The following is an 18,692-nucleotide window of genomic DNA, read 5'->3' on the forward strand; positions in this document are numbered from 1 at the left end:
ACAGGAGGGTTTACATAGTTTGTCTATAAACTGTGGGTGCACTGCAGGTGACAGTGATGCTTCCTTGCAACCCGCTGCCTGAGTTTTTCTGATCCCAGGATGCAGCAGGTAGCATCTCTCGAGGGGTTCACTTAACACACCTCCAACAAGCAAGACCTGTATCAAGCTTTCATCTAGGTGGCTTAATGGCATACTTTGAGAACAGGGATTAATGATTCATTCTCAAAGTGTTTTCACTGGCTATTGGCCCAATTCTATAGCTTTCCTTGAGAGCATTTCCCCTGAAAAGATATGGAGCAAAAATAGAAGTCACAGATAAAGAACATCAAATCGCAATGGATAAAACCAAGTGAATCCCGCCGGAGGCCTAACCCATGCTGGTGATCATGGCTGGTGGCAGAGAAAGGAGGCTGGCTCCAGGGACACTTCCTAAAAGCTGCTCTCCTGAAATCATGGGGGTCTTTTAGTGACCCAAGAGCATATTATCCCCGAATCTCAGCACGCTGGCAGTTCACCCCGTCTACTTAATGATTTCTTTTGTTGAAGAGTTTCTTGGTCTTAACTCTGGCTTTGCATGCATATGGCACCCAATCGAGGAAACCTTTGAAACTCTTGACTCTGAGCTGCTACTTCTATGCCAGCGAGGATTTTAAGCATTGTAGGCATCTCTGATTATAGGGGCTTTTGCCAAGAGGAAGCAACAGGGAGAAGATGGGGAAGCTGAGCAACTTTCTGGCTCCTCTAAAGTCAGGGGTGTACTCCTGGTTTGCTGGAAGTGAATTCTCAGAATGGTAGGCTATTTTTAAGATGGAACTGAAGTCCAAGATAGGAAAAGAAGTTGGTAGGGAAGCATCTGGATACTTCATTAGATTCAAGCCTCTAGACTTTACAAATTACATCCCAAGGCATTGAGAGCATTTGTAATTGTGATCATGAACTGCTTTGGCAGTCTTTGAGGATTGAAATTGTAGTGAACAGGAGGGGTGCGAGAAGCCTGGGGAGAAACAAATGCTGTTGCTGACTTTTTTTTTAATGGAAAAATGTGGATTCCAGATATTTCACACCAATAAGTGTGATGTTGATATGGGGGGAGGGGAATATAGACTGATGATTAAATCAGATTTTTATTTTCTCTTCTCATTTACTAATGGAAGGAATTATCACTGGAACCCAGCAGAGTTCTCCACCAGTCAGCATCTGACCAGGAAAAGGGAAACCACCACAAACACTTAAAATGGAGTACATTTACCAGAAAAATTTGTTCAGAGGGATCAGGAGAGGATGGCAAAGCAACCCAGAGGCAGCCCTGACCATTAGGTGCTCTTACCCAGCCCAGACTGGCGATACCAAGGACAGTGGCTAGGTCATCAGACTCAGAGCTCAGGGTCGTCCAGCAGATCCTACAACTCTGAAACCTCCAGAAGAACCGGAGTGGTGGAGAGGAGGTTTTTCCTCCTTTTTGCTCTGTAACTTTTGTCCCTATTGGCCACATCCAGAAGCCAACTGAAACAGGGTCCAGGAAACACAGCCTGTGGGGTCCCTGCAAGACCAGGTGAAGAACAGATGGTGGGCATGAGGCGACAGGGGCCAAGGGCCAGCGTGGCTTTCCTGTGAACAAGTGATGCTAAGTTTACCTCTCTGCCACTCGGAGACATGTCTGGACTTGTCAATCAAAAGAAATATCCAGTGCTATATCTTAATCTCAGCAAAGTCAAGACCAAGTGGGAGAAATTGTGGCTGGCTTTCAGGACAGGCTGCATCCAGAAGGTGGCAATGGAAGAGTGAGGCTCTCTGGCCAGTCCCATACACCGGGATGCAAAACTGGAACATTAGTAATAATAAAGAGTGGACACATATTTAGAGTTTTGACTACATTGCTCGAAGCCCTTTACAGGTTACCTGTTTTAATCCTCACTACAACCCTATGAAGCAGGTTCTACCAATATACCCACTTCTGAGGTGAGGAAACTAAACCCCAATAAGTAAAGGGAACAAGTGTTAGGGCTGGGATTTGAAGTCTGGTACAGAGTTGCCTCTCTTTAAACCACTACTCTGTCTCCATTCTGATATGAAAGATTATTCAGCCGAGACAGCTGCTGCCTTTTCTCAACTATGTGAAAGAAGCAGCTGACCGGTATTTAGGAGATCTTGAATCACCTTGAGCGGGAGCATTGAGACATCTTCATATTTATCCTGTCCCTGTTGAGTTTCCCACCTGCTGGATCGTGCAGTGCCATTTCTTACCTGCTTTTTCTTGAAGATTATTTCTCTTCCTGCCCTCTCACTGACATATACTATTCTAATAACTAAGCGATTGATGAACATGTCATATGAATCTTGTTATATGGGCCAAATTATACAGACTAGCTCAAATGATATTTAAACGTGACCTTTTTAACTTAAGTTCCCTCATCTTTTTCACTTCCCTTGTATATCAACCATCTCCAAACCCTTAATATATTGTTTAGTTTTATTCTTAACCTCTGGGCTTTTCTTGATAGTTAGCCACCAAAGCAGCCATGTAACTTCCCTGGGAGACCAGATTTGCTCAAGTTTAGGTGAATGTTTTCTGCTTTCTTTCCAATACTCTTTCTTTGATCGCAGGGTGACTAATTTTTAAAAATTGCTAACGACCTCCCCCACATCTAAGAACAGTGCCTCCCTCCCTGGATCTGGTTGATAATGGACTACTTGAGAAGGATTATTCCATCATTCTCCGAAGTGACATCACCTAGAATGTTTCTCAAGTAATAAATAAATTGCCTCAATTCATCATATGACAGTAATTGCTTTTAGCCAAGATTTAACTCAGAGTCAATGTCAAGTAGCTGGAAAACACTTCAGAGACATGGGTTTTTCAAAGATCGTTTTCCCTTTGCTGGGGAAAACCATTTAATAAAGACCGAGTTAAGCGTAAAGAAGACACAGGTTTCTTACATCTCAGGCTCCCTTAGTATTAGACAGCCAGCCCTAGCAGGCAAAATTGACTTCATCACAGCCTATCCCATGAAAATGGCCAAATATTGCTGACACAGGTTGCCCTCTTTTTCAGCCTTAAATGGAGGTTAGCACCCCTTAAGATGGGAATAGCTTTAATTGATTGTTGGAAAGCACTCCAGACACACAAGTAAAACGCCCCACATGTTGCTTCTGCGTGGTCCCCTGCAGCTCCCAGACCCGGGCGATGGGTGGAGTTTGTTATGCACAGCACATGCTCTAATTCCATCCTGCCACATGCAGCAGCAAAGTGACCACATAAGACCCTTAGGAGGAGCCTTTTCTGGCTCAAGAAGGCTCCTTTATTGAGACATTTTAATGCATTCAATTTAGCAATGATTATCGACGGGAGAGCAGTCTTGCCCAGTTGATGCCAGGCATGACCGTTATAGACACGTCCCTTACAAGACACGCTGACCCCAGGCTTCATCACTGATGGGCTGGGGTCCTCCACCCTTCCCCAAGGGTGCGACTGCTCCCTCTCCTACTTAGGAGGGTAGAGCACAGGTGCCAGGACCTAGCCCGTGACCCAATGGCACGGCGATGGCGAGAGTTTCCAAGACACTGCTAAGAGCCCAGAGGCGGGTGCACTCTGGAGACTTGCTTAAGTGTCAGGCCACAGCCAAGGTGATAGGCCAAGTTGTGGCTGAGGCAGGTTCAAATCGAAGAGAGGATGGAGAGGCAGCTTGGGGCTGAGGCTCAGTATTTTCTGCTGGCTAGTCTACATCCACTGTGAGGGGTCAGCCTATGCCTGGAGCTATGCTTCGACTTTAGCCTTCAACAAAATGTAGCCCATGGCCATGGAGGCAGACAAAGCTAAGTGATCTTCAAATGGTGGACACTCTTCATCCTGGCCTTATGAAGAGAAGTTCTCCTCATTGCCTCCTATGAGTGGTGCAGTGTTATGATAGTGGATGCAGCAAGGTGCTGGGCACTGAGGGAATTCAGAAGACCCTGCTATCAGGGAGCTCACACTGTAGTGGGAGAGATAGTGTGCAAGTCAAAAGCCAAGGCTGATGGGCGCTAACACAGAGGCATGGCAGAGGAGGGCAGGTGCGGCTATGCAGGCGAGTTCAAACTACACTCCGCTCTTCACTGTCCTCAGCATGTGGGGTCCTTGAGCACCCTTAAGCACCCCATCTGGCCTCCTCTCTTCCCTTCCACCCTGACTCCCTGTGTTCCAGAGGAGACCTGCCCTGCTGACGAGGATGGAGGGGCTGTCAGCTCATAGCAGCAGAAGCGGCTCCCTGCGGCAGGCATCTATGCCTGGAGCCTGGAGCCCAGGGGGCTCACAGCTGCTTAGCCGAGGCCAGAGGAGCACCCATGGCCTGCACTGTGGATTAAGGAGCAGATCTGAGCGGGGAGAACACACGTCTTTCGGATGCCCTGCAGCAAGGTGATACTCCCTTTAGACTATCTCAGGCAACCAGGAGAACTTGTGGTCACAGCAAAGGGACTATAATTCTTGCTGTGGCTTTCAGGACTGCTGTGGAACAGGGTGCCACCTCCATCAGCCTGTGACAAGCAGCCTAGACAACCAGGAATCACCTACTAGTCAAATGCCAGGACTCTGCAAACAGGTTACTGCAGCCTGGTAGATGAGGCAGAGCCGAGCCAGAGGGTGTAGAGCAGCAGATGCTATGACCATGCAGGTGCTGGAGGCAGAGACCAGCCCTGCCGCAAAGGCAGAAGACGGAAACCCCGCAGGAGACAGGCTGGGTCAGTCTCCCAGGGATGTGGTTCCTGGCCCCCATCTCGCTGAAGTCCACCCACTATCAGGGCTCCACAGTGGATGCTGGACCCTGCTGCTGCCCAAGGCTCAGGGTCCCTGTGTTCCCCAAGTATGATCCTTTAATAGGGCCGTGGGGACAAGGGGCAAGCTGTGTGACTTAAAACAACATTTACTCACTCACAGTTCTGGAGGCTGGAAGTCTGACATCAAGGAGCCAACAGAGCCAGGCTGACATTCTGGGAACGTCCTTCCGTGCCTCTTCCCAGCTACTGGCATTTGTGGCAATGCTTGGCACCTGCTCTCCAAATCCCGCCTCACGTGTCTTGCTCGCAATTTCCCTCTTGTAAGGCTCACCCTCATGACTTCATTGCAAAACTTATTACATCTGTGAGGACCCTTTTCTAAATGAGAGATTAGGACTTCAACTTATTTGTGGAGGATGCAGTTCAATGCATAACTTCAGGTTAAAGCCGAATCACCTTCTAAGCAGCCTGGGAAGGGAGTTCTTAGCATTTCAGTAAGTCAAGTCAAGTAAAGGCCTGGGCCAAATGCAGAACAGGCTGGAGAGTCCTGCTTGGCTATAGACTGAGCAGACCAGGAAGCTTCTGGAAGGACTGTCTGTCCTGGCCTTATTTGTCTGAATAGCACAGCAGGGTGCCCCAGGGCCAAGATGTCCAAAAGGCTCTTATTCAGAACAAATGATTCAATTCTTTCTGGTGGACTGTGGCCAAATTGATTCCTCAGGGGATGACCACATTGCCTGACCCAAAGGGGCAGGAAGGGAGTGAAGAAGCAAAGATCTGTCCAGCTTTGTCCAGATCCTGCTTCTGAAGCATGCAGCTTTACAGCAAGCATCAGAGTGCCTGGAAAGGAGAGCAGGCAACGGGAGGGAATGAGAAATCTATAGGAAGGATTAGTGGGCGCGTGAGCAGGATCAGAGAGAAAGGTGGTAAACAAGCAGCACGGAATTCAGATCAGTGCAATGGAACTGAGTGCCGGTAATAAAATCAGCAGCGGGAGCAGCATTGATTGCTGAGATTCCAGCCAAATCCACCATGAACATGTTTTCTTTCTTCTAGCCTTTGCCCCTTGGCTTTTGGAAGTAAAAACATTGACTCCTTGTGTTCAGCACTAAAAGCTCATCTTTCCCCTCCCCAAAGGGTGGATGAAAAGCTGCTGCTGGGGGCGGGAGGCTTTGCAGAAGGTAGAAGCTGGGTCCAGGGTGTTTGCAGCATATGCTGCTGTCCCCACAGCAGGTTCTGGGCACCCCCCTGCATCCCCCCTCCCCCGGCAATGCCCCTGGGGAGAGGCAGGTCTCTGATGTGTTATCAGTGTGTGGGCAGCCCAGACGACCGGGATGCAAAGAGCAGTGCTTGGCTCACACGGCCCAGGCATATGGAAGTCTGGGGAGCTTTTTATGAGGAGCTGACTCTTGTTTCCGCTTAATGGCTCTGGCCAGTCGGGGAGCTGCTCCACTAATCCTGAAGGAGCCCGTGAGTTCTGACCATGATGGCGGCCGTGAGGAAGAAGGAAGAGACTTGAGATGCTGGAGGCAGGATTGGTCAGAACTGTGAGTCCTGACTGGGGAGAAAGAGGAGTCTGGTGATGCTGAGTCAGGGTCTGAATTTCATGGCGATTTGGGTAGAACCAGAGACAGATCTTGTAACGGGGGGGGGGGGTGTCCCTAGGAAAAGGGGAAGTTCCAGTTTCCCTGCCCCTCCCAGAAGGAGGGTGGTGCTGAGCAGAGAAAAGGAGAAAAAGAGAAGGAATCTGAGAAGAAGGAAGCAGGATGGAGAGCCACAAGGAGACCCGAGGAAGCCACATGGAGCAGAGGGAGCCATGTGAAGAAACCGTGTTTCTTTCCTGGCCCTGGACTGGTTGAAAGAGATGTGGGTGAGAGACCCGCGGGGAGCTTGACTATGGCAGTGTTTATCTTGATTTTGATTTTGCTCTTTTCCTCCCAGACTTGTCTGGCCATTTCTGACCCTTTCCTATGGGTCCTGGCCAGAAGATGCTTTAGTCTTGTGGTGGCTTTAAGGGCCTGCCTTGGGCCAATCCCTTTTGCCCACAAGGGGATGGGTAACTTCAGGTGTTTGATTTAGAAATTATATTCTTGGTCTTGTATTGTATTAAAGTTCCTTTTCATTAAAGTCTTATATGTTTTGTTTTGATGTGGTGGATGGCAGAACCTATTTGGAGCAGGCAGGTTTGGGGGTTCAGTGGTGCCCCTCTCTTCCTGCCCTGTAACAATTTCTCCTTGGTGTAAGGCAAATATCCCGAGAGAGGTGCAGGCTATGTAGGAAGTATCAACATTGCCCTGCGACAGGGCAGACCCTGGGGACGGGACACTCAGAAAGATGCTGGCCCCTTCTTTGGTGTATGGATTCAGTGGGGAGGTTGGTGGTGAAACTGGCAGGCTTGCGTGTACCAAGCTGTGGCACACACGTGAGACCACACACACAGGTGGTGTGAGTGCTGTGTGCTCGGTGGCGGTCTTGGTTCCTGCCCTGCCAGGTGCCACCTGCGGCCACAGGGGCAGCCAGAGGACGTGCTGAGCTGTGGTCACCATCTGGCCTCAGGCTGAGGTCCTTGCCCTTATCTGCAGCACAGCCCTGGACTGTGCTCTGGGACCAACTGAGGCCTTGTCAAGGGCTTCACCCTCCGCGCCTCTCTTGCCCTGTTTTAGCACAATAGCTGCTAAGCAATGGGCCCAGCTCTCCACCCTCGATGCCACTTCCTCAGCGGGCCTTGATCAGTGAATTCTGCTTGGCACTTTAGATTTTTTCTTGGCACTCTGTGCCCTGTCTCCTCTGTTTCTCAGGAACCACAATTCTGGCTCAGTGGCCTGCCTGTGTCTCACCACCGGCCAGCTGCCTGCCTCTCTCCTCCCTGGGACTCCATCTCCTCGTCTGTGTATGGGTTTGGGGTAATCACACCAACAGCAGGAATCACGGTATTTCCCAGTTATTCCCAGTTATTGTTGAGCATAAACTGCCGGCAGCCCTACAGAAGACCCAGAGCACCTGGATTCAAATCCTGCCTTCGTCATTCTGTCAGACATTTCATGTGTCTGTCAATCATCAGAGCCTCAGTTTCCTCATTGCATACGGGAATAACAGCCCTTGGTGGTGGAGCTGTTAGGACATTTCAATGCAGTGAGAATGCTGAGACTCGGCAGCTGCCATGGCATGCAGGGGGCACGTGACACCCCTTTGCTGGCTTTCCCTTTCCATTATACTATGGGACACCCCCTGAAAACAAGGTCCCCGAGTGCCGCCACCTGTACCCCTCTCACCCCACGGTCTCCCTCCCCTCCCCTAAGGAGAGTCTGGAATGGTAGGTGTCGGGAGAGCATCACGTGGTCCCCTGCCTGCAACTCCTGCTCCCACACCATCCATCAACCCCTGCCAGGGAGGAACCTTCGAGAAGGTCAGATGCTGAGTTTCCAAGGAGGTGGCCCTCAGGTGGCTGCCGTGCCGCTCCTCATCTGTCTTGGCCATAAAGCCTGTCCCAAAGGTTCAAACCCTTTCTTCCCGGGCTCAGGATTCAGGGGACCCCTGGGAAGGCTGCTTTTGAGGCCGTTGCAAAGCATATTTAAAGAGTATGCTATGGCCTGAATCCTGTCACCATGACAAGGCCCAGAATTAAAGAAGTGCCCAGAAAGTAACAATAGTGTTTTTACGAGAAGCACACAGGAAAGACGGGGATGATAGCGGGGCGTTGCCTGAGGCCAACCAAGCCAGAAGCTGTGCTAGAAAAACATCTGCTGCCATGGTTTGCCATGGTTGAACCTGGTGGTGCAGGAACTCACCCTTTCCATTTCATAGGTGAGGTGGCTGAGGCTCAGAAAGGCCCCAAGCTGCCCCAGTTTTAAGGAACAGAATTTGGGGTCTAGAAGAGGGCTCATCCCAAGCCCTGGTATTAGGCGTGGCCAAGGCATGAATCCTGGTCAGTTGGGGCTGGGCGGTGTCCATGCCAGAGCAGGGCAGCCAGGCAGCCCTTTACTGCAGCCTCCCCAGCCTCCAGACAGGACGCTGTGTCCCAGACTGAGGGTCCCAGACTGCCCCCATGGTCCCAGGGTCCCAGACCGCCCCCAGCAGCCGGGCTGGATTGCTGCAGGGGACCACAGGCGAGACATTCTTTCTGCCCAGCGATGGGTCTGGGGTAGACAGAACTCCTCAGGTGAAATGTCAAATAACCGATTTGTTTAATTCAAATGTTATTTAACTCAAATGTTATTATTTGACATTTAACTCAAATAATATTTAACATTTAACTCAAATGTTAACTGTCATTTGTCTGTTGTTAACTCAACCCACTACAGCGATCACCTACCTAACTGTCCATGGGTTGGCCTGGATTTTGCAAGGAAGCAGCTTTACTTTTAGCCACCACACGCCAGTCTTCCCTCATACCAAAACACATTTTTGGACATTGCCAGTTGTCCCTGGGGGAGGGTGGGACTGGGATACAGGGCATATGTACGAGCGCCACTCTGTGCACAGACGCTGTGTTTACCAGCAAGTAAACCAGCTGGTAAACACAGCAAGGCATAGAGATGGCACCTTGGTATCTGCACTGTCCAGAATGGCAGTCACGAAGCCAGTGGGGGTCACCGAGCACTTTCAATGTGCCGGTGTGACTGAGGAACTGAATTTTCAAATGCATTTTATTTCAACTAGTTTAAAGTCAACAATGAAAGCAGTTGCTATCTTTTTAAGAGATTTCATTTTAGCTGTTTAAAATGTAGCATCTGGCATTGAGAAATGCTGCACGTAGAACATTTATCCCAGATTTCAAAGACTTAGTGCAGAAAAGGGCAATATAAATAGCTTTCATTCGTGTATTAAAATATTAGTTACATGTTCAAGTGCTAATACTCTATCTAGAGTAAATTAAATCTATTATTAAAATCAATTCCACCTCTTATTTTGGCTAAAAGTGTTACAATTATAAGCATGGCTCAAATTGTATGTTTCATGAACAGTGCGAATCTGGGGTTTCAGCAGGGGGTGGGGGGGATTTTGCCCCTCAGGGGACATTTATCAGGGGCTGGAGATATACTTGGTTGTCATAACTGGGGGGTGAGAAGCTTCTGGCATCTAAAGGGTAGAGGCCAGGGATGCTGCTAAACATCCTCCGGTGGAAGGTGCCCCCTGCCAACCCAAAGAGCATGATCTATCCCCAGGTGTTACCAGGGCTGACCTGCTTTGGAGCATGAATTCCTTAAGGAGAGGCCAGTAAGCCAGTGATACCTGAGGAACAGGCTGGGGTCAGCTGAGCAAGGCATTAAAGCTGTCACCACACTTAAGTCTCACATGCGGCTACGGCCACAAGGCCATGACCGCAGTGTCTCCAGACCAAGAGAATGAGGCCTAGAGCACAGGACAAACTCGCCCAGAGGCTCTGCCCCAGAGTGTGCCAGGGCTGAGGGCCGGGCCTGGCCGGAGTCCCTTGCAGTGGCCTCACGCTGTCCCGCCACACCATGAGGGCTGCAGCTCCTCCCTTGTGCCTGTAGGAAAGACGCCGGCTCAGCTGGGGACATCGCCATCACTCAGCAGGGCACAGTTATTATTTACCTCGGCCATTACTGCTACGAGGAGATGAGCATGAACAAAAAACACCCTTTGCCAGGGACAGCCTGCATCAAGAGAAACACTCGCAGGCACCTCACCCATCACACAAGGCTGAGAGGCAGAAATAAGTGGGCCACAGTGAAATAAACCTGTCAGAGCAGGGGCTTGCGGATGCCTCCAACCGCAAGAGGGAAGAACCAATGGGCCTGATGCGGGCCTGAAGAAAACGCCGCCCAGGCTGCTCCACCTCAACAGAGGCCAGAGCAAGGGCCCTGCAGAAGTGGAGGTCGATGCTCCGGAGCTCGGGCCTGAGCACAGGAGCGAGCGTCCGTTTTCTCGCCCCAGGGCCAGACACCTGCCTGGTCTGCACCTGCCTCCTGCAGAAGGAAGGTCGAGGCGGATGGGCCTGGGACGGGGCGGGGGACTGACGTTTGCTAAAGGTCCATAGGATGTGCTGCTACCGAACAGGGCGCCATACGGGGTCGCCTAAGACCATATTTCATGGACTCCCAAGCTCCTGTGGCCATCAGGCCTTCCAGTAAGGCTGTGCACATGCAGACGTGCAGATGGCTGTAAGCAGGGGGATTGCAAGGAGCTATCCTGGGGTGCTGGTAGTCACACTGGGCTACGGAGTGGACGGGGCACAGCTGGCTGCAGTGAATGCTGTGGAGGCCCTGCCCAGATCTGCACAGGCAGATGCACCTCACCTCCTGGGGGTGCCGGCTGCGAATGGCTAAGGATGAGGCCTTCCCTGCAGGAGTGTCATCGGCAAAGGCGGTCACCTCCCAGGATACTGGCACGATCTAGGGAGGCCAGCCCCAGACCTTCATTAACAGTGCTGTTTCTGAGTCTAGGCAAAAGGGTGGATGGGAGAGGACTGTGACCGGACTTGAGTCATCCCTGCTTCTGCACCCCCTTCCCCACCATGCGCAAGTGACCAGTCTGGCGCTAGCAGAGAGGAGGCCACTGTCTGAGCAACGACTTTCAGAGCAGTGATAGTTAAAGATCTGAGATCTCCAAGAAACCTGCCTGGAGCCAGAAACGACCCATAACAGAAGGGGCTCTCGAGGGCTCCTGGTCAGCATCAGCCTCAGCACAGACGGAAGGGGCTGGCATTTAGGTAGGCCTGGGCTCTCCAGCACCAGCCTTCCCCCTTAGAATGCACCTCCTGGACTGTACAGCCTATGAGCAGGTGGTGTCCCTTAAGAGTTGGGTGTTCTTATTCCCCCTGAGACAGGGGGCTGGGGTCAGCATGTCTAAAGCGCTTGTCCAGGACAAGCTCCCAGCCAGACCTCCTAATTTCCCATGCATGGGTATGGGGTGGCTTCTTCCCCAGACCACAGCTCAGGGGCGCCTTCCCCAGGAAGCACCCCTGAGCTCCTGGTGTATTTGCTTCCTTACTTGGGGCACCACACCCCTCCCTGCTGTGATACTGCTCACAGGGGCAGGTGGGTGGTTTTGAGGGCTGACTCTTGCGCCTCCCAGAATGGCAAGGAACATGGCTTCCTTTGCTCTCTGTCGTATCCGTGAGGGTCTAGTACAGGGACTGGCACATAGTAGGTACATGTAAGCATCAGGAGAATGGGTGAGTGGGCAGATGACTGGAGGGCTGGCGGGCGAGGAGGGGGATGGGTGGGTCAATGGGTGAGGTGGAGGGACTATCAGTTCCTCTCGGGGGCACCTGGCCAGAGGACCCGCTGAGCCTGGGTGGCTCTCATGCCCCTCCCACCCGCCCAGGTCTCTGGTGATCACCTGTGGTGAGGAGGCAGAGTGGAGTCCCCGGGGTCACCTGGGCGCTGCCCATTGGTGCTGACCACAAGGAAGCCAGTCCCCAGGCAGCATGCAGAAGAGAAGAAGAGAAAGAAACACATGAAAACGTGCGGCACGGTGCAGAAAACTGTAATTCTTACAGCTCTGAAGAGCTCACGCGAAACAGCAAAGAACATCATGATCTAACAAAACAGGACCTGAAATAGATTTTTAAAAATGAAACAGGAGTAAGTAAGAGTCCCCATTGCTCCAGCACGTGCAGCATGCCAGGTCCCCTGCCAGGTCCTTGCACACAGAGCTTCTAAGACGTGCAACTGCCCAGAAAGGCGGGATGATGTGAGGAACCCATGGTCTTCCCTCCAGTTCTTGGCGCTCAGCTTGGGAAGCAAAGCCACGGCCTCTGTTGCAGCCATTCCTGAAGGCACCCAGGAGTCATCCTCCACTCTTCCTTTTCTCTGTCTTTGAATCCCTCATGCCTCTCATTAACCCTGCTCCAGAAAAGTTCTGGAAGCTCTGCTCTTCTCTCCAGTTTCACTACCGCTTTGATGAGCACCCTCCTGCCTTGTGTGGACAATGGCTGCAGCCCCAGCTGGGCTTCCTGCCTCCAACCTTACTCCTCTTGAGTCCCACCGCACCCTTCAGCTGACATACACCAGGGGCCCCAAGGTTTGCCCGTTAAACTTCAAACCCCTCACAGCTCACCACTCCCAGGTGAGTTCCTGCCTGTCCATCCCTCCAGCCTCTGTCCACTCCCAGCACCTGCCTTGCGCTGAGCTCTGCCCCAGGCAATCACACCCTGTCCATCACCAGCAGTCCCCGCCTTCCTGCCTGCACCTCTCATCACTTGGAGAGGAACAGGCCTGCTCCCCGCCCCTTCACCCAGCTGGCGGGTGCCCCTCAGGGGTATGCCTGGGACCCCTCTCGGGAGCTGTTAGGTCTGAGCCAGACGGCCCCCATCATCCTCCTCCCATCACCCCCTAGCCTTCCCTCCTCATGGCAATAACCTCAGCGCATTAGAAGCCTCCCCTGAGCGCTGTCATCTCCTTGAAGATGATCACTGTGTCTCATCTGCCCGTGTACACTCTTGGTCCTGTGTTGGACCTGGCAACAGTGACTATCTGCTGAGTGAGTGGATGTGAATCAGAGTCCACACAGCTTGCTCGCGTGAACTGCCGGATGCTGTGTATACCACACCCTGGTGTGGCGCACACAAGGTACCTGTCCCTTGTCCCTTCCAACCCACCACTTGCCTCTAAAAAAAATGACAGAAGAGGCAGGCCAGAGTCCCACGCAGGTCAAAGGCTGTGCGTTTTTTGAACGATTCTATAGCAAAACTGCATAAAGATCTTATGGACAGAGGAAAGAGAGGCTGAACATTCCAGGCCAACCGATAGGGAGGAAATATCAAATTTCAGAAATTCACACCAAAGGGAAGCTTGATCCACAGCCATGAAACACCATGTACTTTAAACTCGGGCCCATGATCATAACGCCCCTCCCTCACAGGACGTGAATGTCAGCTCTTGCAAAGCTCAGTCTAAGGCAGAGGCCTGTGAACCACGACTCAGGACCAGTCTTGTCTCCTACTGACTCCTCTGGGCCGCCATGAGCTAAGATGTTCTTGCATTTTTAAGTGGGTGGGGGGTGGGTGGGAAAAATGACAAAAGAAGCAACATTTTGTGACATGTGCAAATGAAGTAAGACTTAAGTCTTAGCGTCTGCAAAGTGTCACTGGCATGCAGTCGTGTGACCTATACATGGCCTCCATGGCTGCTTCCGTGTGCCCTGGCAAACCTGCATCCCTGTGTCTCGTCTGTGACAGAGCATCGTGGGCTGCAAAGCTGAGTATTTACAAGCTGGCCCTCCACAGCAAAATCTGCAATGCCCGCCCTAAGTGGCTATCTGGGTTAGCTTTCCCCCCAGCCTTTGGAGATCTGCAAGACCGCAACTTGGCCTCGTCTGTCAGAAAAGGAAACCGAAGACACGAGAAAAGAGCTGGCTTCTGTGTTCCCACTGGGCTGTTCCGGCAGACCCCTGTGGGCTCTCCGAGCTTCAGCCTTGCCCTGGCCTCTCTCAGGTGCATTACCTGAGCTCTCATAGGGCAGCCTCCTTGGCTGAAGTCTATTTAAGCACCTCCTAGTGCTTGCAGCCCTAGGGCTGCATTTGCATGGATGCCGTGTGCTACCCACCGTGCTCACCTCCCGCCTCTTCTGTCACATCAGTGACCCCGCCACCATCCTGCCCTTCCCCTGCAGGCTCTGTGCTGTGCTCTCATCTCCAAGGGTTTGCACGTGTTTCTTCCTCAGCTTAAAAGACCTCCCGGCTCTACCCTCCAACTTGGTTCAAAATAACTGCCACCTTCTGTGGATCTTGTCCCAGTGGCAATACCTGGGAAGGCACCCCGCACCCCTACTTCCTGCTTCCTTCTCTGAGCTCCTGCTGCACCTTCCAAGTATCTCCGTCATCACTTTGCTCACACTGTACGGATGTCATTTATCCGCTTGCTGCTCGCCCACCAGCTGTGTGTGCTGAGGGCTCATTATAAGCCAGACACTGTACTAAGCACTTTCTAGGCATCAGCTCATTAAGTTCTACATTAGCCCCACAAAGTAAGTGGCGTTGCTGTCATTGTTTTAAAGATGGGGGAAACTGAGTACAGAACAGTTGAGTATATTTTTCAGCCTAGAATGAAAGCTTGTCCAAATCTAAAGATGAAGTTCTTAATCGCTAGGCAATGAGGAACTACATATTAATACTAAGCTGCAGTCGATAAATGTTTATTGAAAACTAAATGAATAAATGAAGTCCTGGTGTAATATTGTACATTTACTGACAGTCACTTAGAAAACTACATACATTTATGAGTTTCAATTTCTCTACCTATAAAATGGGGATAATAGCAAGTATTGCAAGATATTTTTTGAAAGAGTAAATGGAAGGCAGTTAAGGGCTTAGCTCAGCTGGCAGACCTAGAGCAGGTATTTCCCCCCTACTCACTGGGGCCACATCTCTGCTTAGCAGGGATGCTGGACCATGGAGGGACAGGAACAGCTGGACAGATGCAGGGATGGGGGGGCTTCCTTACAGAGTGACTAGAGCTGGAGAAGATAAGCGATGGTCTTTGGACAACACAAGAGGAAGGACAGATAGGAAACTGACTCATCTACATTGTGTATATTTATAAACTCCTATTTATGGTCTATTGCAAAACATCAGTGATAGCAGAGTTTACCTAACCGTTTTTGAGCATCTAGAAGGATCCAAGTTTCATCAAGGCCTTTCTAAGTGACAAGGCTCAGGTTGCCTTGTCTATGCGCCCCTCCCCTGCCTAAGATCCTTTGCAGTCACAGGAAACCTTGGTTTCTTCTATTTGTCACTTGGTCCCCCCATCAGACTTTTTTTTTTTTAATGGAGGGGCCATGAGGCTTCTCTCTTAAACATTCCCAGGCTCTGTTCATATGTATATATCAGCCACTCATGAAAACATTAAGATCAAGCAAAGAAAAACAAAGTTCGGAATTCTGAGAGCTGCAGAATTCTCCCCCACCCCCAACACAATAGATATTGACCACAGGGAGGTGGTGATAGGCTAGAGAGGGCATTGGAGCCGATGACCTTGAAGATAAACTCAGGTTTTGTAGCTTTAATATGGTCAAAGACTCACCACACCCTAAAGATTCTTCATCAACTATTACCGGAAAAGAATGATGGGGAGATGTTAACCAGTAGGACACAGAGAACCCTGACAGTGTCCAAGAGAGTCTTATCCAGTCTATGCTATTGACAAGATTCAAAAGGGTGCCAAGGAAATGCCATAAGTTTTGCTGTTAGGTCTATGTAACAATTTGAAGGACCCTGAACTCTAACATTTTTGAGCCTATACTGTTTTTTTTTTTCAAGAATAATAATGATGACCATTGTTAATAATAATGATGACTATTGCTTATCCGGGGCGTCCTATGTGCCAAGCTCTTCTATCATCACATGTTAAAGTCATGTGAATACACAGAGCTGTGACTGGTATACAATGGGTGGTTAAACGTTGTTAACCCCTATCTCCCCCCCCCCCACTTCAACACCACACTGAAACCCCATCAAGAGAAAAATCCACAGCAACTTATTCTCTTTATTTGAAACTCCTGCTTCCAGCTTACCAAAACTTTCTAGTTTCCCTTCTACAAGGAACAAGAGGAAGAAAGGAAGGAAATTAGGAAGAGAAGAAAGAAGTTCAAATAGTTTATTACCTGTTATGTTCTTTACATTTTTTTTGTGTGTATTATCTCAAATAATCAGTTGAAAGAGATGATGGCCTCAGGCTTCAGAGTGAAGTGATAGACTCATAAAGGTCACAGCTTGGCCAGGGTCAAACAGCTAAGTTTGGGATGCAGGATTGAATCCAAGTGTGTCTGATTCCCCATTATTCCACGTGACTTCCTAAGAAAATTTTAAGACAGCACCTTCCACATAGAATTGCATCAAAAGCAACAGGGAGGGTGGGCAATAGCCACCTTCCATCTGATTCAGACAATGCCTACATCTCACTTGACTTCCACACCATCCATAACCTGTTATTCTTGTGGCTAAGGAAGTCGAAGCTACCTCACTCCCCTTCTTATCCCCAGTGTTAGAATTTGTAAAATGAGGGCATCTCACTGGAGAATGTCTATTTATTGTCCCTGCCAGTCCCTGCAGGGGTGAGAATCTATTACAGGGAGAGGAGAGAAAAATTCTGGATGAAATGTGCAACCTCAGGCTGAGCCATCGTGAGAACAAGTCCTGTTTACAAAAGACCATCGCCCATGCCTCTTGCCTGTTGCCAGTGGGATGTCGGCTTTAGCCCATCACTCCCTCTGGGCAGGATGGAACCACAGCGACACCAGCTCCTATCTCGTGCCTCATTATTCTGGAGTTCAGCTTTTAGCACCTAACTCCGAGAGGGTTGTTTTAATGGATCGTTAGAGTGTTTACTAGATTAAAACAATGGCTGTCTTCTGCAAAACAGCTCTGCAAATGGCTTTATGGGTTTCCGGATTTATTTTGTCTCAATGACTCTGTTCAGTTTGCAAATCAAATCAAAGTTGATTTTTCTAACTGCCACTCGGGTGCGCCCAGTGGGAGGCTGCAAAAGCCAGCTGTGCTCCCTCGATGGCTGGCACCAGCCTTGGGAGTGGTGCTGCCTGCTGCTGGACCGGGAAGTGATAACAGCAGTGGGGGGAGAGCAAGAACCTGTCTGACCCTCATGAGTGGAGGGGGCCAGTCAAAGGAACGGATTTTATCTTCTGGAAAGAGAAGAGGATGTACATGCTTCAAACACAAATGGCAGGAACAAATAGGGAGTCAACTGGGTGTCATGATATTGAAAGTCCTGTAGTGTCCAAGGGGGGTTATGGGGTGGGGGTGGGGGTGCAGTGAGGTACCATCACAGTAGGTGTCCAAGCAGAGGCTGGCTGGCCTTCTCCTGGTGGAGAATGTGTGTCATTACCTCTATCACCTACCCTAGCTTCTAAGAAAACAGTTCTGTCAAGTAGCATGTATTTTTAAAAATGAGACCATGGAAGAATGACCTGTCTATCCATCCATCCACCCATCCATCCACCCATCTACCCATACATTTGTTAATTTAATATATTTTACTGAGCATATAGTATAGAACCTGGGAACACAGAGAGCTCAAAATTAGTGCCATTCTTTCACTTATATCACTAAATGTCTAGCTGAGACACTAAACTTGTAAGCAAACAAAAACAGGTGTCATACTTGCAAGTCATCATGCAAAGAACAGGGTAAAACAAGAATGAGGCATGGCAAGGCTCTCCATTGCATGGGAAGCTGGTCTTTCTGACACAGCGGGGTTAAGTTGCAGTCTGGAAGATCCATGTTTCTGAAGAAGACACATACGGCAGGGGTAGGGGAGGATGAACTCAGCCCCTGTGGCTGGGAGGGTTAGAAGGAGATGTTTGAAGAATTAAAAGACCAGTGTGCTGGGGAGTAGTGAGTAAGAGGACAGAAGCCTGGATGAGGCCAGTAGGTAGGAAGAGGCCAAATCATGCCAGCAAGGCCAGTGTGTGGAGGTGGGACCACGGGTCTGGGAAAGCAGGAAGGGAAGAATGGGGACAGGCAGGAAGAAGAGTGAGGTGAGCAGAACTGGTAGGTAAGGGGGCTTGGGTAGAGCCGGACACCAGGTTCTAGGAGGGGACCTGATGGCGGGGTGGGGGGGGGTCTAGAATACAATGTGTCTTCCAGAGGAAGGGCTGTCTTGTGTCCCTCTTGAACTCTGCATCCCAGTCCACAGTTTCACATGCCCCATTCTTCCAAGGGTTGCCAGTGTTCTAGTTGTGTCTTTAACCTACTTCCTAAATTGAGCCCTCTCACCCCTCGCCCACTTTCCAAAAGTAGGTAGACATTATTTAATAGGTCCAAGTGTATCCTTCTTACCTGCCTCCCTCACTGTCTGTACTGTCACATCTCCAGAGGAAAGAGAAGTTCTCTGCCCCATCTAAAGAACAGTGGAGCTAAGTCGCCCGGGGAGCCCGAAAGGGTGGGGAGGCGAGGATTTGGAGGCACAGGGGGCAGGGACATGGGAAGAAGAAGCTGCAATTGCTTCTTGGCCTTGGCCT

General features: G+C 50.3%; 1 protein-coding gene across 1 annotated transcript in view; it reads right to left on the minus strand.

Moving 5' to 3' along the window:
- The window catches only part of PTPRT (protein tyrosine phosphatase, receptor type, T), a 617,594-nt gene that overhangs the window by 132,086 nt on the left and 466,816 nt on the right, over nt 1–18,692 (minus strand). The window contains exon 13 of the mRNA XM_004687014.2: nt 12,058–12,114. Within this exon, the coding sequence (XP_004687071.1) occupies nt 12,058–12,114 (57 nt within the window). The remainder of the gene's footprint in view (nt 1–12,057; nt 12,115–18,692) is intronic.

This window comes from Condylura cristata, unplaced genomic scaffold, assembly GCF_000260355.1.
Source record: "Condylura cristata isolate star-nosed mole 26May11 unplaced genomic scaffold, ConCri1.0 scaffold00022, whole genome shotgun sequence".
Taxonomy (NCBI): Eukaryota; Metazoa; Chordata; class Mammalia; order Eulipotyphla; family Talpidae; genus Condylura; species Condylura cristata.